The sequence below is a fragment of the Athene cunicularia genome, assembly GCF_003259725.1.
Source record: "Athene cunicularia isolate RWA chromosome 3 unlocalized genomic scaffold, athCun1 chr3_part1, whole genome shotgun sequence".
NCBI classification, from domain to species: domain Eukaryota; kingdom Metazoa; phylum Chordata; class Aves; order Strigiformes; family Strigidae; genus Athene; species Athene cunicularia.
Window position 1 is genome coordinate 96,348,135 of NW_020799097.1, and position 20,920 is coordinate 96,369,054.

At 35.9% G+C, this 20,920-nt stretch overlaps 1 protein-coding gene across 1 annotated transcript in view; it reads right to left on the reverse strand.

Annotated features, from left to right (window-relative positions):
- Positions 1 to 20,920, reverse strand: part of CAMKMT (calmodulin-lysine N-methyltransferase) — a 215,763-nt gene that overhangs the window by 31,603 nt on the left and 163,240 nt on the right. The window contains exons 4-7 of the mRNA XM_026844616.1: positions 11,496 to 11,556; positions 8,476 to 8,530; positions 7,358 to 7,421; positions 2,164 to 2,230 (exon numbers count right to left, since the gene is read on the reverse strand). Coding sequence (XP_026700417.1) covers positions 2,164 to 2,230; positions 7,358 to 7,421; positions 8,476 to 8,530; positions 11,496 to 11,556 — 247 coding nt within the window. The remainder of the gene's footprint in view (positions 1 to 2,163; positions 2,231 to 7,357; positions 7,422 to 8,475; positions 8,531 to 11,495; positions 11,557 to 20,920) is intronic.

A 20,920-nucleotide genomic window follows, 5' to 3' on the forward strand; every position in this document is an offset into this window, starting at 1 on the left:
AAACCGAATCAGGTTTATGGTAATATTTCATATTTTATATCAGCCTTTTAGTTCCTTCAAAGCCTTGAGAAGTGATCAAATAATTTTGTTTTTGCCTTCATCATGTGTTGTTACTGCATCTGAAGAACTGATCCATCCATTATCACTTCTCAAGTAACTAACCAAAGCGTAACTTTAATTTTGACAGAAGAAATCAACTATTAATGTGTATAAGATAGAGAAATGCAAGATGATAATTATTTTTGGGATTAGAGAGTCATTCAAATACTTATTTTATAAAACTTTACACTGTTACAACAAATTGGCAAAAACCTTAAGAACGTAGAACTAAAAATCAAATTTTGTGTTTATTATAATGACCCTTATGTTTGATATAGTACTTCACTTTATTTTTGTAATTTAATTATTTTATTTATGCAAATAAGGCCCCAAATGCTATTGCACTCAAGAAGTTAAACACTTGACATTTTTACTCCTTAAAATGCAACATTTGATGATGTCTAGATATGTTTATTAATTAGTGATTAGTAACACCCAGTAAACAACATCATGTCTTGTAAAAACACAATCTTTCTTCACAGCGTGAGGCTGAAATCTATTATTCACTGATTCCATATGCTGAAATACACTCAAATGATCACAAATGACCTTAAGCATTAGATAAATGTAAATGAGGACAGGGTAGAAAATGTGCTTTTGATTGATATCTAAAAGACCAGGTTTGAAGTCTTGACAAGAGATGAAATCTGAAATCTCATACAAAGTAGATGGCAATGGGTAATCTACAAAATCTAAGCTTCTGGATGGATGTACCATACAGCCTCTCCTCATCAGGGATGAGTGTCTGAAGCTGCTCACAAGAAGTGTTCAGCACAGGGAACCTGAGAGACCATTCCTGGGGCCCGTGTGGCCTTTGTCTACTTGGCAGGCACTTATTAGGACGCAGAGATATATCTCTAAGTTATATGCACATACACCCTAATGAAGGCAGAATTTTTCTAACCCTAAGTGCTCACTTAAAAGAACTTCTCCACACAGAATGGCTACATAAGCATAGGGATAAATGATGTGAATGATAGCCATTAAAATTGTATGGGTTTAACCCTCTATGTTAATAAGCTTATTCTGCTGTAACAGCTTGCCTTTCTCAGCCCTTTTTCAGCTTTACTTTTGTCACTCTGAGAAGGACTGAGAGCCCTTCTGGAATGAGAATCACCAAAAAAAAGAAGATTTAGCCACACAAATAAGAGTGCACTATTTGCTCTCAGGTAGCCACCTCTAAGCACATTCTAATCCTTAAACCTACACCACAAATATGAAGTCCTTCACAATTTACTTTAAAAACTCTGCAAGAGATGAACACATTTCAAATTTTCAGCTGCTTCCAGTCCCTACTGTACCTGGAGATGCCTCAGTGAAATAGATAAACAGCTAACCTCAGTGGTATCACCTGTTACAGGATGGGTCACAAAGGGCTCTGGAGATGATCTGAAACCAAATTCTCTGAACCTCTATAATGGTAACCTGTGGGGCTAACTCGGAGACAACAAAGCTGGTGCCCTATGAGAAAAATGCTGGGTGCACCCTGCACCTTAGGACACAGTCAGTGAGAAAAGGGCCCCAGCATGTTGTGCCTGTCTCCCACGCTCCCCATCTGTCCTTGCAGTGACAACACAATACTGATTGCATAGGCAGGATGACCAAAAAAATGCCCATTGAGGCTCTGACAACATCTACCTCAGGGGCAAATGGGATCTGTTGCCACCCTGAATTCTCAGAGCTATTTAAAATGAAACCTGACAGTGATTTAGGTACATTTGTTCCAAGTTTCGTATTCGGTAATGGCTAATGTTGACTCTGAAGCAGCCAAATTTCAACCATGCACTAAACCACAGCTTGAAGAGACACAGTTTATGCCAAAAAAAAGTTCAAAGGAAAGAGAGGTTATGTCACCAAGATTAATCATATTATATTTGCTATGTTAAAAAGCAATCTGATTATTTTTTTAGTACTTCCAAACTTATGTCTTGCATCACTTACCTACTTGCATATACATCTGTGTCAGCATCAGTATTATAGATCACACTTTCACATACATTTCACACTTACATTAAATACACAATTACATGCAAGAATCAGTAAAACACTTTAGTAGAATCTTACCGGCTTGACACTTTTTGAGCCTTAAATACTCCTGCATTCTGGTTTCTTGTGATGATCTCACTTACATCTGTAGCATATTTGTTAAGAATTATATACAGCAGTAATAAAAATAATAATAATTTTTTTCCCCATGGTTAATACCTTCATGTCTTTAATCTGTGCTGCGTCAGTCTTTTTTTCAGAATTATAAATTCTACATTGCTACTCCAGCATATAAGTCATATATCTAAGCAGCAACTTGCTCTTGTTGCCTACCTCTATTCACTGCTTCATTTCAAGAATTGCTAGCCTTGTAGCTATAGAGGGAACTGAAAAAGACTTCCCATACCTTATATACATTTAAAGGCAACTTGTTTACAAATATAAGAATTACAAGCATGGTGAACAGAAGTTTTTTAGCCTGGTCACTTAACATCCGGTTTAGTTTGTGCTGCTTTTGACTGTATCACTAGATCACAGTGCTGTGATTTTTGAGTTTTGAGCACCTACCCTACCACAAGACACATACCTTTGTTCCTGGCTCTGTCTGGATGAAAGCCAGCACACAATAGAAGCACCTTAACCTATATGCAAGGGAGTTTCTAGTCCATTTTCTTTCCTGAAAATGGTTTGGAACCACTACAAGATATAGTACAAAGCACTAAATGCCTTTTCTTCCCCATAGGCACAACTGTTCCTCAGCCTCATGTCTCAATGCCTCAGCCTCATGTCTCAGCTTCTTTCAGTTTGTAAGACCAGGTCTCAAACTTGGGTAGTTGTTCAGGTGGGCCAAAGGAAGAGCTGTCAATAAAAAGTTTCAAGGGAAGTTGTGCCCAGTCATCTATGCCTAGAAAGATACCCTTCATAATCAATCATCTGTGGTTAGTGAGAAAACATTGGAAAGAAAAGGTGCAGCAAGTAACCAAAAACTATGAGAATACTAAATGTGATCCAGTGTGAATCCATACATATTTGGATGATCCATTCTCAAATATAAAAAAAAATATCTTAAACAGACACCTTTATTAAAGATGTCAATGATCCCTTTTTCTTATTTAAGTTACATTAAATCTGATGTTAATTAGGAGGGTGCTTCTAGGTACACAAAATATGTTGAATTCTTTGCCAGTCCTCTTATAAGAAAATTGAACACTAGTGTCAGGCTAATTTTAAAATATCACTGATGTATCTTTGTATTTGCTTTGCTGAAATCACATAATTGGCCTTTCTAACACAGTTGACTATTTAAGAAAAGTTGTTTTAGGAAAGCCTCTATCCAAACAATGTAGAAGAAAAGGCAGCTGGTATTTCATGAAGCCAAAACCTAGAAATGGAATGACAGAAAACTGTTTTAAGCAAATCTCCGTAGTTTGGACATGCCTTTTAAATCTTTTCCACAATATGCAATGAGAAGCAGTAATGAATGGTCGATACTTGTGAAGCAAAAGGAAGGCATAAATAATTCCATGAGCATAGCGTGCTATTTTTAAGTACAAGTGGAAGTAACGCTGATAAATTAGCTATACTGCACTTGAATTATATAACTGAGTAAAACTATTAATAATTGTTGTAAACATGTTAACACCAGCTTTTTTAAATAATTTATGAGACCATGTCTTCAGGCATCCAGGCTGAACATGACCTTTCTAACCTAAATTTCCCAGGACTGTTGAAAGATCCATACACTATATTTTAATGGCCATTATAGTGGACTGCAACAATGTTTTGTATTGTTGATGCTTTCAGACAGTAGTTCAAGTCAGTAGTGCATGGTACGAAACAGAGCTAAGACGGAAGGTACACAGCCCCTCTGAAACAGGAGACAATTTTTACTAAAAATGAACCTCATCCTTGGCTTTGGACATGTCAAACTGAGTATAGATGCTTCCAATGTTCTGGGGAAATAGAATTGGATGTTCATGACTGATGATGTCATAGATCTTACCTAAGTTTAAAAATTTGATTCTGAACACATATCACCCAAAATTAAAAAGAAGGATGATAACTTTACCTGTGTATATCTTTATTATTCACTTGAAAAATCTATTTTTCTTTTTAATACTTAAATTATTCTGAAAGAACTTAGATAAAACACACTACTGCAACAATAAAGTTTTGAACAGAGCTGCAAAAGCAATAACATCTGTCTTTATTCTATTGATTTTGCAATATAAATGATCTGTTAATCAATTAAAATCTGCCCATGATAAGCAAAATGAGTGAGTTGGAGTGAAGTCTTTTAAATGGACTAATAACTCAAATCATAATATCCTTTTAAAAACCTCCATAAACCTCATGCATAAGACCATTGATTAATGTAAGTATAGCTACATATTTCACAGTGAAATGGTGAAAATGATAATTATTTGAAATTAACGTTCACAAATTGTTTTAACTTGTAATATTTCAATAACATATCCAGATATAGATATTGAAAACATACATAGCGAATACTTCATGTGGCAGTATGAAATGGAGAGTAATATGAAGAATATAAAAAATTAAAAGAAAAATCAAATCCTCAAAAGCTTGAGAGTTCACAAAGCAAAGCTGTTAGTTACGCTCACTGAATAGCAATAACAACAACAAAACCAACAATAATTATGATGATGATGATAATACAAAGGCAGATTCTCAGACGCAATGCACTATTGCCAGGTCGATTTTCAATTACATTTCACTGATGTATTCATTTGTTTCTTAATGTGCTCATCTTGCCCATTAAGAATAATTAGCAGGCTTGCTTGGTGATTTCCTGGCTTCTGACAGTGAATTTTTTTCTTTTTTGTTGACAACCACTTTTACTTTTTGGAAAGTAATTTTTGGATATTATAGTATGACTGGCATGTAATTTAAGCTTCCTAAGAAATTTAAAGGGAAGATGTAAACAGTAATTTTAAACCAAGATTATTTTAATCTATAATACCTACATAAAAAGCATAATACTAGGCATTAACTATTACTGAAGAGCAGAATCTAGAAAAGAAAACAGTATTTTATCCCACATTAATTTAATTTGGCATGCTAAACAATTAAAAAATACCATCAGCAATAACAAAAAATAGCAGAAATATATCATTAGTAGTCTGTGGCACTTGGGGCCAAACACTATTTCCAATTACGCTAAAAATTCTTACTGATAGTGAGTCTGGTGTGGCTGAAACAGATCTAAATTTAGCCTAAACTTCTGTTATAGCTAGTCACTACAGAAAAGAATGCAAAAGAAAATTACCGTAAGACAGATCATAAAATTACTACTGAAGTCCATAAAACATATACAATGCAACATAAATTTTATTATGTGCACTTTTAAGAATACATTCCACCTACACTGTAAAGTTCTTACTCTGCTGCACTTTGGCACCCTGCTAATATTAAGCCCATTGTAAAATCCAACACAATAAAAGCACTTTGAATGCTGAGCCTCCAGAGCACCAAATGTTAAAAAAAGAAAAATAAATTCCTGTTAGAGCCTTCCACCAATCGCTTCTCTGAAAGGGATTCACTGAGTGAATACAGATGAAGACTTCTCCTAAGACTTTTGGAAATAAAAGATATTTTTAAAACATATATATAGTGTGAAAAACTAAGGTGTGCTAATTAGATGACATTAACAGTATCCTTTTCAGAAATAAAAGCACTTTAATTTGTTTAATTCCAAAGACTGAGTGAATACTTTTAGCACTCAGCAATTTCCCTTGCTATAAAAGACTTCTAAATTTCAAAAAAGTTCCGGTATGTTTATGGAATCTGCCATGCAAGATCTTTGCTGACTTGATGATTATTGAGCTCACCTGAAGCTTTCTGTGGGTAAAATGACCTTTTGTTAAATACCTATGCTTCTATAAAACATCAATTTGTTTTGTTAGGTTAGTTTTGAAACAGTCTTTTTCTCCCACATTTTTTATCTTCATAATGACATAGAAGAAAATTGGAAGGGGTGATGCTGATTAAAATACACACAATAATGCGTATTTCCTCCTCAAGACATGTGTATAATAAACTGGAATTTAACAAAATAAGAATCCCTGGAATGCAACTGAAATCTTGCATTTTCGAGATAAAAGAGACTTTTATAAGGCTTCCCTCAAGTTTTTAAAGATATGATCTAGGATTGGCTGTTTTTTCTATGAAATTGTTAAAGTGTTGTAAGAAATTATAGTTACCTCAGTTACCTCTGAGTAAGTCCTTTTAAATGTAGTAGCTAATATTATTGCATTGCAATGTCTTCTGTTTTAACAGTCATCAGCAACCGCATTTTTTAAAAACCACAAATTAGTTTAACTTATTTTTTTCACTAAGTGCTCATTATATTAGCTCTCAAATACATACAAAACTCAAATCTAAATAATTCTGATGATGCAGTGACTAAAAATGCAAATGGAAAGATTACCAAGTAACAAAAGCAAATAGATATCTTCCTTTTTTTCCTCCCAATTTCTAAGGGCTATTAGTATTCACTGTATATATCTGTACTTGTTCTGTGCTGATATTTAATGTGGCAACAAATTATGCTCACTCATTCTCATGCTTAGCCAAAGTCCAGTTCAATTTTCTGAACTATGTGTTCATATTAGAAGGGCATAATAGCAATTTATTCTAATATAAGAAATATAATAAAATACTTTCTGCAAGGGACAGAGGACTTTTGCAATCTTACGTTAAGAGAACTAATGATAAATTGATAATTGATTAAGCACACTAAATGGGTAATCTGTAGGCAGTTATAACTTAGCAGCAACAATGAAACCATGCATTTCCATATACACTGGAAAGGCTATGACAGTATACAAATAGTGGCTATGTTTTAAGAGTCTAGTATCTGAAAGTAAAAAAAAAAAAAAATTTTAAGAAAAAATCTAGTTCTCCTGCAAAACGAATATGTGAAGGGGAGCTAATGATTTGAATCACTGCTACACCTACTGTAACGTGCAGCATACACACAGGAATCTTTCAGCACTCAACCATAAGACAAATATTTACTACTGTACTTGCTTTATACCAACACATACATTTTTAATTAAAGAAGAAAATGTGGCATTTATTGTGGGGGAAGATGTAGCTCTGTTCAAGATATTCTACATCTATTTTTTAATTACTTATGTGGGGACTTTTTCTTAATATACCCCATGCTGTCTGTCTTTATATCGATTGTTACTCAGCCAGTAAAAAGGAACGAGCACAACAAACCAGTTTTCTATCTGAATAAGGATACTTTTGATGGCCTTTTCATTTCCATCAGTTAACAGAACTTCTTTGACATCTGCAGAAATAGCAACCTGAAAAAAAGAGCACAGCAAACAATGAGCAAATATGCTTGTCTGTGTGGAAGTGAAGACAGGAGTGACAAGCCTTCAGTATCATGCTTCCTCACCTATTTCTCTGTAACAATCTTCAATCTTTTTTCATTTTATGTCTGCATTATTTTAATCATTCAATCAAATCAGTCAATACTTTTATCATTCCATTTGCGGGAGCCTCTATCTTGCTATCATTCTGTTCCGTAATTGCATTGTGACAGCGGATGATGGTATTCTGAGAGGCTTTCATTTGCGGGCTTCTGTTTATCTAGTAGAGCCATCATACAAGGCTGTCACTCTGCCTTTCAGCTTGCTTCTGTCTGACTGCCTGATGCCCTTCATATAACTTTGCATTGCAGGCAGATGGCTTTGTAAGGGTAATTTTTTTGTGAGCTTTGACATGCTCGCACATTGGGCTGTAACCTCGACACATTGTATAAGAGCGACAGGTTTGTCAAATGCCAATCAGTGTAACAATATGCTTTTATTTGTAGAGACATAAAAACTTGTCTAATGCACTGCACTGCTACATAATATCTCCTGAATACATGACTCAGAACCCAGAGAATGGTGAACGACTCTCCTGAATGGCCAATCTAATTCAAAAGAATCTAATTACCGGGAGCTCTGGATCATGTTTGTTGGTGTAATAATGCAGGCAAAACATTAGCAGCTATATCATGGTGCTCCAACTGTGATTCGCCAGGCTATTCCTGTATCTTAGCAAATGGGACTATAATCTGAAAAAAAAAAAAAAAGCTTCGGCTATGGCAATGAAAGACAGACCGTACGTGGCCTGGAATGTCACAACAAGAGATATTGACTACACGGAGGTAAAATGTTTCTGCTCATCGAGGCAACCATAAAATCAATATGATACGAAAGCAAGTCAATCTAGAAGGTCTCTCAAGACTCTGCAGCTTGACCGCAGCTGAGGCTGTTGACAGTTCTCTGACCCAGCAGTTGGAGGCACTGGAACATTTTTCCTTTTGTTTCTTCCTCTGAATGGGATTGGAATTGAGAAAAGACCTACCATGAGCCCAGCCAAGCATGTCATGCCACCCCCTAGCTCACACACAGCAAGGTCCCTGAAAGAGAGAAAGGAAATGGTAGAACCCATACAAATTAGATGAAAATGGTCAGAGAGACATATATGTTACAAGAACAAATTGCCATCTGCAGTAAGAACTGAGCTACCAGGAAGTTGTAGAGACATGACTAGGCTACCTCATGTCGTTTTGCGTTTTAAAAATAATTATGAAATAGAAAAGTCACAAAGCAGGCAAATCAGTGGGGGTTCCCTCATTAGTGTTCAGTGCAACATTACCACCGCTGAGCTGAAAAATCTGAGAAGGTTCCCTTTTTTCCCTTGTCAATGGCTCTGTCTTTTAGAACTAAACTAGCTAGAGTAGCGAAAGATAATTGTTAGGAAAGGATAACAATGTTAATCCACATTCATTCTTGCAAAAACAGTTAGAGAAGTAAATGGGGAAATTAATATTATTTATATATCTCTCCATATAGTTATACCTAAAAGCCTTTCTATATTAAAAAGAGAAGTTTTAAAACAAGCTGTATACCACAAAACAATTACACATGAAGAAATCCAATCCTTCAATTAGCACTTAAAACTGCAAGTGACCTACAAACAATGCTGTTATGAACAACGATGGGAACAGCAAACAGTTAAGCCACAGAAAAGTAAACGAAGTTAGTGTCAAGAGCCTAAACTGAGCCTGAGCAGAGGGTTGAATACATGGTCTAAAAGGCTGCTTTTAACTTAGACCATACTGCGCTGTTATTAAGGCGTGCATGTGAAATATAATTTGGAGCAGAGAGCGTGCCGGATGGGAGCTTGCAGGGGGAGGCATAAAGAATGTCCTCCAGAGCCACAGTCCTGCCCCAGGAGGGAAGGAGGGAGGGGTGCTGACCCCGCGCCGAAACTGCGTGAAGCGGCGTCTAGGGCAAGGCAGAGCCTCAGTTTAGGAACATGCTGCTTTATAGCTAAATCTGCAGCAACTGTTGCAGCTGGCAGAAACGTTCCATCGACAGGCAGAAAATGGAATTTCAGCTAAACCGATTTTTTCTTGGTGCACCTTTTCTTGTCCTCTAAAGTACCAACATTTGAAAACGTACTTTTATGTGAAAGTATTACCTCCCTACTCACTCGACACTGGTATTTAGAAAAAGCCTCTAGGATGCTATATCAGTATACAAATGCTGATGCTTTGTCCACTGAGGCCAGTGGACTAGGCTGTATGACCTATGTTCACTGTCTGGGCAGGATAGGTTTATTTTTCTTAGATTCCACAAAATTTATTTGAAAAAAAAGTCTAGTTGTCCTATTTAATGGAAATGAGACAAAAGACGGACACATGGTTCAAAGGAACAAGCTGTACACAAACCCAACGAGAATATAAAATAGATTTAGGGAATTTGCAGTTTGTGGTTTAAATAGAATGATTATAGGTTCTTCCTCACATATGTTTTACATTTTCAAAACCATATATGTCATATATTAAAAGTTATACGTGGCTATATATATAAGATTTACAAGGTATTTAATCCTTTATAAGAGTCATGTTTACTGAAATAAACAGAAAGTATCTAGTGTGGGGTTTTTAGTGCATTTTAAGCCAAATCTGTATATATATATATATAACATATAAGCATATACATGCACACATACAGACATACATATTTATGTATATAAATACATTTCAGTGCAAAGTTCTCTCACTAGCAAATTTTAAAAATCATATCCATCAGGTAATATTTAGTGACATTTATCAATGAGAATTAAAACAAGAATCTCTACTCTGAGTGTACTGTTGAGAGGGCGTAATCCTGAGAAATCAGGTCGTGAAACTGCCCCTTTCCTCCACGGAAGTTTGGCTGATCATTGTCTCTGAGTATCTAGGCTCGCATACCCAAACTCGGAAAATAACCTTTCAGTGAGCAGCACAGGGAGGTTTGCTGTGAAGAGACTCTGAGAACAAGCAGAGCGTATAAGCCACAGTAAGGGGCTGGACGGCAAAGTGCTACAGGGACACCACTACATCAGCAAAAGTCACACAATGTAGTGCCCAGCTAAACTTGGAGGAAGGAGCAGCAGCAACCAGATTAGGTGCGTTAGCTGCCTCCCCTAATTCATTCAGGTGGCGGATGGAGTAGAAATGAGGCTTTATGTACCAGGGCACGCTTTGGTGCCAGGTCTTTGATTTCACACAGGAGTCTGAGCAAGCTGCCGGAACCAGCTCACAGCTGATACACTTTCAGCTTTGCTACAAGGGGCAGGGACTTATAGCTTGGTCTTCCCTATTTTACCAACACCATATGTACACAGACTGAGGGATTTTGTATAGTCCAAGCTGGTTTACTTGGTATTAGCCTTGCACCCTCACTCGGAACACAATTTATGCCTCCAAATGTATTGTTATAATGGCTTTTTTTGCACCCCATTCATCCTGTGGACAATAAAACTTCAAGGATTTCCAAGTGCAAAGCTCTGTATACTCAAGGGGAAAGAGAGAGGATGCAGGATGGATTTTATTTTTAGGCGTTCCTTTTAGAGCCTTCTACAAGTTTAGAAAATGTTAAAAAAAAAAACAAAAAAAAAAAGGTGCAGTCTAAAATTGTTTCACAACACTTAAATACAGGTGCAAATTCCTCCATCGTTATATGCAGTGATTATTATGTATTTTACCAGGTAAACTTTTGCTTGCTTTTGCAACAGATGTCAGTTTAAAGAATGTCTTCTATTTTTGCTGACCTTCACAATCAGTACTGATCGATTGGAGCTTCACTTTTGTTTCCCAAAAATCAAAGTGAAATAAAACGCCTTGAGTGGAAATCAAAAGTCTTTGACATATAGCAGAAAGCTTGCTGTGCAATATTAGTACCCAAAGGCAGCTCAGAATTCTTTAAGAGCAACATGCTTTCACCTTGAACATTTCAAATTTAACCTGAAGACTTAAATCATAGCAATCTTTACCATGCAGGTACAATAAAACTAACAGATTGGAAAATATCTTTTTATGTTTAACTCTGTACCTGAATATTTCATTGTGCTTTAGGCAGTAGTAAGCCAGCACTTCTTCGGATGGCCAGAGACCTATAAAACAAAGATATTCCCCTTAGAACAGAATAATTTTTTTTCTGTCTAAAATAACATTTGAATACATATTACCATTTTCAGACCTCTACCAACTGTTTCATTTTCTAAATTTGCCATAACACCATGGAATAAAGAAACAAATCAAACATTTAATGGAAGACTTCTGATTTAAGCATTGAAACTGAATATTTCATAGATTTCATCCTGACTGATGATCAGAAATTTGCTTTATAGATACACGCACACACACATATACATACATAGAGATCTATACATATGAATACAATTGTCGACATTAAAAGTTATATAAAATTTATTTCTATGAAACTTCTGACATTTGGGCATTGACATGAACAGCAAACTGTGTTTATCTCTTAGGTTTTGTTGGGTCAGGCATCAGCCTGACTGCAAGGGACCCTGACCAGCAACCATGCTAAGGACAAATACAGGACTAAGGAAATAATGCAGCATGGTTTTTAGTTGTAGCTCAGGAAGTTCCTGAGGAGGAGAGGAGACACTAGTGATAACTTCTCTTTAATAGTCACCAGAGGATTTTTCTAGTTGTTCTGCGGACTGCAGTAAACTTTACAGTGCTGCAACATCTGTGGCAGGAAGCATCACAGTTTTACTGTGCTGTATAAAGAAACATCTCCTTGCTCTTGTTTTGTACTCGAATCCTTGCATTATTTGAGGCCCTCTAATTCTCATACAGCAAGACACAAGTAATCATGCTTTTTTTACCTAATCTGTATTATACATGACTTGATAAGCTTCCATCATAAAACTTACACCAGTCATTGTCAATCCTGGCAAGTAGTTGGGGGCATCCATGCAAATTTATCCCTCCAACGGGATTCACTCATGAAACATGCTGTTTTGTCAGACCAGTTTCCCACCTCACTTGATCACTAACTGAAGTGCTGTGGCCCACAGAAAGGGCAGCACAGATCCTGCGTGGCTTGCACGCTCTCCTGCAGGCATCAGTCTCCATTACTGGAGGGAGCCTGTAGAAAACCGACTCGTATTCAGGCACTTGAGTTAGGTTCCCAAAGTTAAGGGAGGATGAACAAAGGCACATGTGGCCAACTTACAGCTGTGTGCGTTTTTCATCTGTTGTTGCTTAGCAATGAAAAAACATGCTTACATGTCTATCCACAGGCAAAACCCAGGGTTTGCCTGCCTGCCCCCACAACACACAGCATTATGAATTACTGTTACAGAAACTTAATATTATGAACTACAGACACTTCAGTGGTTTCAGTAAACTTAAAAACAAACATGTGGGAGCATCCTTTAGATATTTCTAGACAGGTAAACTGAATTCCATGCAGCCTATTATGCATGCGCATCCTTTTAGCCATTTTTTACAATTTTTTAATTCTCAAGACTTTAAAAACATCACCCACATATTTTATAGAAGTTTGAGAGAAAAACTGTTTCTTTTTAAATCCCTTAGGGGCTGACTGCAACCATCAAATACGTAATTCTTTTCCATCTAGTAAGTATTCTGAACTACCCTTATTATAGTGATAAACAATGAAAACTTATGAATGTGTTGTCTGCATGCAGATCAAGCAAAAGCCTAGACAGGATTTGGCCAAAACACTGCATATTACTTTTGTATGACAAAGATCATAAAGGTAAAAAAAACAGTGACAATACATATGTATGACAAAAACACTAAAGCAGTATTGCTATTTGTCCTGTTTATGACAGTTTAGACTGACTAGATGTTTGTGAATTTGCTCTTTTGCTTAGACCTCCTAAGGGTTAAAATAAAATATTCACACACGACTACCCATTCTTCAGTGAAACATACACTAAGAATTGTACAGGATTTTCCATCTCTCTTTTGAGCATTTCAATGCTTTTGAGCATTGAAATATGCTAAAATGACAGATTTTGCAATAAATATAATAACTGTTTAAATATTTTAGTGTATAATATAAAGAATGTTTCAGTTTGCAGTGACTGGTGTATACTCAAGCAATAAAAGCACTTTTTTAATATTTAGTGAAGACACGGTTAATTTAATACCATTTATAATACTTATATCTCACATTACAAAAAAAACCCCACACCCACAAACACAAAAAACCTAAACTCTTTTATAGCAAACTTTTAGCCTGAGTGAGTTTTAAAAATACTTGTCAGTTGTAGTAAAATCCTTCAGCATCTGAGTTTTCAGTACCCTCAGTCAAATGTCTCTCACTTTTCTACGGTTATTATTGAAAGGGCACTTTGAATGGTGTCACTAAATCTTTTATGAGGGGTCACTGTTCTTTCCCCTGCTACCATTACAATGTTGATACCGGCTGAATCTGCAGGTGTATCAGATAGCTCTGTGCTGAGAGAAGGGTAAAGCACCTTTGGAAAGACAATGCTTTTTCTTCAGGCAGATGCTAGCAATGCAGGCGACTCTCCTCCCCGCTCCCTTCCCCCACAGGGAAGGAAGTATCACCTCAGCAGTGATACAAGAGGCTTGGCAGCTAAAGAAGCAGGAGTCAGGAGGTCCTTTACAAGCACAGGTCTCAAGTGTGGAAGCACACACTGCTTCCAGCTAAGCCGAGAAGGCAGAATACCTGCGTTAATTTTAGTAAAAGGAAAAGCTTTTTGTGCATGAACAGGTAGGTAAGCCTCTTTACCTTCAAAACAGGGATAAGCTTAAAGATCCACGTGGAGGAGTTTGCATTCTGTCTTCTTCCCCTTCACTCTGACCTACATTCACCAACACAATGACCTACATTTTGAAGTTGCAAGTGTAAGATAGTTCTGCTTCTGTTAGAAGGCATACAGCTGTAATGCAGAAATGCAGCAATTCCTATGAGTTAACAACTAGTACTAAGTTGTGAAAAGCATATTTTATCTCCTGAAAACACATACATATGGATATGGATTGTTTCCTGTCAACATACTTAAAATATTTATTTAAAATTATTCTATTTTTAAATTTTGAATTTGATTATAAATACGTAACATTGAATGGGTACTTATTTTCATGTGCAATTACTTACAAATTATAGTCAATTTATACTTGTATAGGCAAAAGAATATCAAAAGGCCCCTAAATGGGGCTTGTATTTAAAAGGCTATAAATATGCTAGACAGAGGGGTTAAAAATCTCACTGTACAACAAAACAGAGAGAAATAAGAGTTTCCTTTTGCAAAAATAAATATTTTGCAACATTTTTCAGAGGTTTTAAAAATCTTTATCACTTTGATATAAATACAATGTGAAAACAGAGAATAGTTGCCAGAAAACATTGGAATGTCTACTGAAACAAACAAAAAAATTAAGTTGTGTTGGTGTTTCAAGGAAAGCCTGAAGAAGGACTGTGATTTGGCATGTCTGAAGACATGAGAGAGAGAGACAGTGCTCACAGAGCAACACCTGCCTGCATTTCAATTCTTGCCAAGTATCCTTTCACCATTAGGATGGAGTAGGACATCCACTACAAATGTGCCATAAGAGCGATGGTCTATTTCCAGACAGCTTCATCATACTTACTACAGTAGAAGGGGTAGAAAAGCATTATCACTAAATAGTATGATGATGGATGGAGAAATGCTATATATGCAGAGACATACAACATACAGGCATTTCTCCAGCACTTATCACCACATTATGAAATCTCGCCATAGTAATGGAGTCTACCTCACAAGAACTTGATGACATCATGGATTTCTATTGTCCCAGTTTTGCACATTAGGAATCAAACTAGAAGACAGAGGCAGATTAAGTTGCTTAAACACACAGTATGAAATTATGGGAAGGCCAAGAAAAAAACCTGAGTCATCCTAACACCCTGGGGTATGATGTAACCAAAGAAGACACCTATAGAGGAACAACACTAACAGAAATCACAGTAATGCTAAGAACACATATATTAAGTTGGTTTTATTACTCTCATAGTGTTTGCTATCAGAAGGTGTCTGGTCCTTCCGCACTGGCCATGGCACAACAGTTCTTTTAAAGCAACCTTCAAGCTAGGTGGACTAAATCATGCATAGACAGCCTTCTGAGAGTGTTTTGTTTTAACCATCAGGTGGAGCACCACTAGTTCAAAGCAACACAAACCCCATGTTTCTTCTGCACCAAATCTAAAAATGTTGAATCACGTACGATATTACAGAATATTTTCTACCAGAAACAACTTATACAGTTTTAAATTTAAAAATAAATTTAATTTTTCTCCTCTGTAGCTTTTTACGATATGTTATAAAGAATGCCGTCACACGTTTAGAAAACAAATATTGAGATCTAATGTGAAGTTCTTAAAGAACAGCATGTGATTAGAAAATTCTCTCTAGAGAATTCTCTAGAGTGCTGAGAATTTTGATTATTGGAGCTATTATGCCTCTGCACTGCTCCACAGGTACAAAGAAGTCACAGTAGCTACTGATTATGTTAACTGCAATAGCGCAAGATTAGTGGAACTCTGCTCTGCTGTCTGCCAGTGCTACACACAGGAAACAAAGGGGCAACTGGAGTTGACAAGGGAACCTTCCCTTGAAGCTCTGAGCATAAGGTATAAAGCTGTCCTACAACTGCTTCACTTGTGCTAGGAGATTTAAGAAGTTCCCTTCCAAGATAAGCCAAACAGTTTTGTCACTTTTTTCTAGCACTTCACATGGCTACATGTACAGACAATTAAAATTTTTGTCTTTTGTTTGCACTATTGAACTGTGAGATGTCTTTCTATTCATTCGAAGTTTCAAGTAAATTTTGCCCAAATCCTATCTTAACCCTCAAAAGCAAAGACAATTTAATTTTGACTACATGAAGTCACCTTATTTGCTTTAATATGAATCAAGGCAAGAGGAGAAAAAGGATAATGAGCAGAGATTAATAATGTCTCAAAAGAAGTACCAACAATCACACTGAGCAATGATGAATTGTTTTCTGACCCTAAGAAAACAATTATCCCTCCTGACACCAAGTCACATTGTTGGTGGGGAGTAGAAAAACCTCCAGAATCAGAATGGACTGTGCAGAGGTGTTCAAATTAAGTACCTATCCAGACAGGCAATTATTCCCCATCTCTGCTAAAAGACTGTAGAGTGGATGGAAAATCCCTCAAACTAAGATATCTACTGGAACAGGCTATTCTAAAAATAGAACATAAGGAATTCTAGGAGTTTAAAATAAGGTCCTTCTACTCTTATTGTAGCATCATTACAATCCTAATTTTACAGTATCTAACCTTACTTTTCCACTGACCATGCCTTATATTCAAGTCACAAGGGAAGGTTAAGTTTGATGATTTTATCCTGGTTAGTTTTAGTGTGGATCACCACCACCGTGTGTAGCAAGAAGAAGGGTACACCTGCTGGAGGTCCTGGAGAAATAAGACAGCAGGTCAGAATCAAGGTTCAACAGCACAGTGATTTGGAGTAAATTTCAAAATAAGGCTCTAACCAGTATTATGAGCCCTTATGTCAGTGCAGCACTAAAATTCAGTTCCATGTCAAAGAAAAAAGATGAAATTATAAATAGCACAATTAAGACAAAGTACAAAGCAGATGCAGTGTATGTCTGCCAAATATACCTTGCTAGTAACATATAACATGCTTGTTCTAATTTGAGTAATTGCTTGAGTAAAGACTACTTGTACTGCTGTAGTTAGTTTGCATGGATAGCTCTCAAAAATTCTTCTAGCGCTCAATCTTCTTCAAACTCCATATCTCAAGTCCTTTTTCAATATAATTTTATCATACAAAATGTTGCTTAGTATGGTCAGAAAGTAAAGATTTTTTTTTTCCATTCACTTGTTCACACAGCATGCAAAATGTGACACAGATGAAAGGATAATCAGTAATCCAGGTTATCTAAGATGCCACCTAAGGTGTATTGAATCTGAAAAACATAAACACATGTAGCAAGGAACTAATACCACAAATATTCACATTTTATCTTCCATAAAATGCATGTATTGAAGAGTGTAAACTTTCCACAGAAAATTATTTTCACAATAATCTAAAGGCAGGACTGATCACTTTAGTAAAATGAAGAAAGAGAGGAAATTGCTAAGTGAGGAAAAAGCCGACTGAAAAAAACCATCTATTTCATTCTGTTTGCAGTACACAACCCCCCTATTTCCAAACTTGCATCTTCAAGTTTAAGTTCACACCCATCTGCAACAAAAGCAGATAAAAGAGGGGTCATCGTTACGAAGTTGGTTGCAGATGGTGTGCCTGGAATTGGAAAACTATTTTCCTATAAAATTTAATTAGAGCAGATTTTCAAAAGGAGAACGACTACAGAATACTGTGCCCTTCTGGACGTTCGACCACATCAAACGTCAACGTAAGAGCTAACCTGTTTTGAAAGTCCAATTGTCTAATCTGAGGCTCTGCATTCTGATATTTACCCCAAGTGTATTTGCAAGCAAGCAACTCCAGTGATAAATCCACCCAGTGCGAAAAAAAAAAGTATTTAATAGCCTTTAGAGTGCCATCTTACACCTGTGCCTTACTGCACCTGACTTTTGCACATGGCAAATCACCGTTTAAGTTCAGTGGAGTAATTTGAGGCACGGAGAATGGCTAGCTTACTTTTCCACAGCAGGAATGCTATAAGTGAGTTTGAAAGCTACAAGAACACCAGAAGAAATAGAAGCTATAAAGAAAAACACATCTAACCATTTTTCCCTATGCGCATACATTTAATAGAAACTCTTGTCTCTCAATCTAAAGCAGAATTCATGATATTCAGATCACTGAAAAATATGTATAAGCACTGGCTGAGATCTTCAGCCTAGGCAAAATGGCCTCAGCACTGTATCTCTCACTTTCATTCTCATTATTATTCATGACTAGGAGGGAAACATGATGGTCTGCAATCTGCAAATTTCTTTTAGAGCACAAACTTAAGAGGCTCGGTGGAACTGATGTGGAAATACAGTAACAAGTCAAAGCTGTAAATGTACGCATATCTCTTCCATAAGAAAAATCAGCAAACTGTACAAATCTACTTGTATGATTGTCTTTAACATCCTTTTTTCAAATGAATGAATTTGATTGTGTTGTGTGGGTTTTTTTACCTAGTTTTCAAATAGTTATTAAAAATTAAACAACACTGGAACAAACCTTTTGTGATTATAGCCTTCATTCTCCTGCAAAAAACTGGATCTATAAATTTATGTACCATTGTAGATGTAAATTACAAAATTTTATATTCAACTATATTAAAACATCTATTCCAAAAATGATTACCAGTTGTGAAAAGCAGACAGGCTTATCACTTGCTGTCAGTTGTTCATGTCTAGTTAAGCAATAATGTGCTAAAACTGCTCTTTTGTTTTGTGTAAGAATTTTGGCAATAGAAGAAATGAACACTCGTTTAATAAAAACTCAGGCTGCTTTTTGCTTTGATGGAGGAAGCAGCTGCCTGTTTTCATTTGCTGCAGAGCAGCAAAACCCATCAATATAATAAGCAGCTTAGATGCATCCATCCACAGCATCTGTAAGGATATAGGGCTATTCGCTCAAAACCAATCCTTGGTTTAATTTTAACAAAGATGTGTCTGACATATTTGAAAATGCATTATAATAGGGTTTTGAAATACTAGCATTTTCTCTTTTCTTTTTAAATACTTTTCATAGATTTTGAAAGGCAAGTATACATATTGGAATGATAGAAGTGATAAAACAAATATTGCTATAGCAAACAGCAGCACTAGCCTAAAAATGCAGAAGGAACATTAAGAGATGCCTTCTGGTTCACAGACTCTCCCGTCCCTTGAAAATATAGAAAAATAGTATTTCAATCTTTTCAATGAAGAATTTTTTCACCATAAGCAACAGCAGAGAAAGATACTAGAAATAAGTATCAAAGAAAAAAAACCCTGCAAAGATCATAGATATATTATACAACTGTATTGCTTGAGATACACTTTTCCTTCCCTCCCTCATGCTTTGTTAAAAGTAGATAGATTAATATTAATGCTCATTTCCAAAGATACTTATCAAATTGTTTTGTACTATTGCCTGAAAGTAATATAATTCTGTACTGTTTCAGCAGCATGAGTTTGTCCCAAGTGACAATTTCTAATTGCAATAAAATTTTTAAATTAAAAATAGAGTTATAAGACTTTCATATATAATTACAAAAACAGGTAAGAGGGAGATAAAAGACCACCTGAGATATAAACCATAAAACTCTATTTTCACTCTAAAAATGTGATATGGCACATTTATATTATTAAAAATTCTTAAGACTTTATTATTATTTTAGTGCTGTTCGGCTTTCTAAGACCTTTCTAAGCTGAGCTTTTAGATGATTTGCACATTAACTGAGAAGTCAGATAATTCTTAATCCTCCTCTTTTTCAGATCCAATAATGGATAAGGGAGCATCTTAGCATGATCAACTAGCAATCTGCCTAGCCTGAGTGGTAGTACACCTGAATTTAGGATTAGTCATCCGGTTTTCATAATATCTGATTTAAATGAGCACTCATTCTGGGAAGTGTAGAAAAAAAATATTCAGTGATATTTGAACTGTACCGTTTAAATACTTAACAATAAATTTTGAGTGCATGTGTATTTATTTGCTTCACAAACAGAAAGCTATACAGAAAGGTTTTTTTTTCAGACAAATAGTTGGACAGCTCAATTAAATAAATGCTTTTTTTCAGTATTCACAATAGCTTCTAGATATAATCAAATGTATCTCAGCTGTAGCCCTATACCTCTATCTAGTCAATTCCAATATCTTAATTTCACTTTTGTCTATAGATGAAGTGAGGATACTAGTTGGCCGGGGATTTTTTTTGTGTGTTTTTTTTTAATGGCTTTTTTTGGGTTGGCTTTTTTTTTTTGTTTGTTTGTTTGTTTGTTTTTTACAGACATATCATGGGGAGAGAAGGTAAAACCTGTAGATTAAGCGTTGTTACTAATATTGCTTCCTCAAATATTTGATACAGAACATGGAAGTTTGGGTAACTGATCTAGGCACCCTTATGTAGTGCTCAAGAAAAATAAAGTGGAATTTATTTGGGAGATTTTCATTATGTTCAGAAGTGGTGTCTAGAGCTTGGATTTCTTATGTTTGTTTTTTATTTTTTTCCCATCAGATTAACTAAACAAAGACAATAACTTTTTGTTCCTAGTAGCTTCTAATTCAGTATTTTTCTCCTTTATCAAACTCTGCCATTCTACATAATTTACCAAACTATTAGAATCATCTGCTCTGCGCTGCCAGGAGATATTAATTGTGTGCAAGTGGAAATAATAATTGCGTGCACAGTTCAGTTTGAAGGCTTTGGATCATCTCTCTCTAACAAACAGTGTACCTTGGTGCTTGAAACTTCACATACTGCCAAAAGCTGACCATGCATCCTATATATTCTTAAATTAAA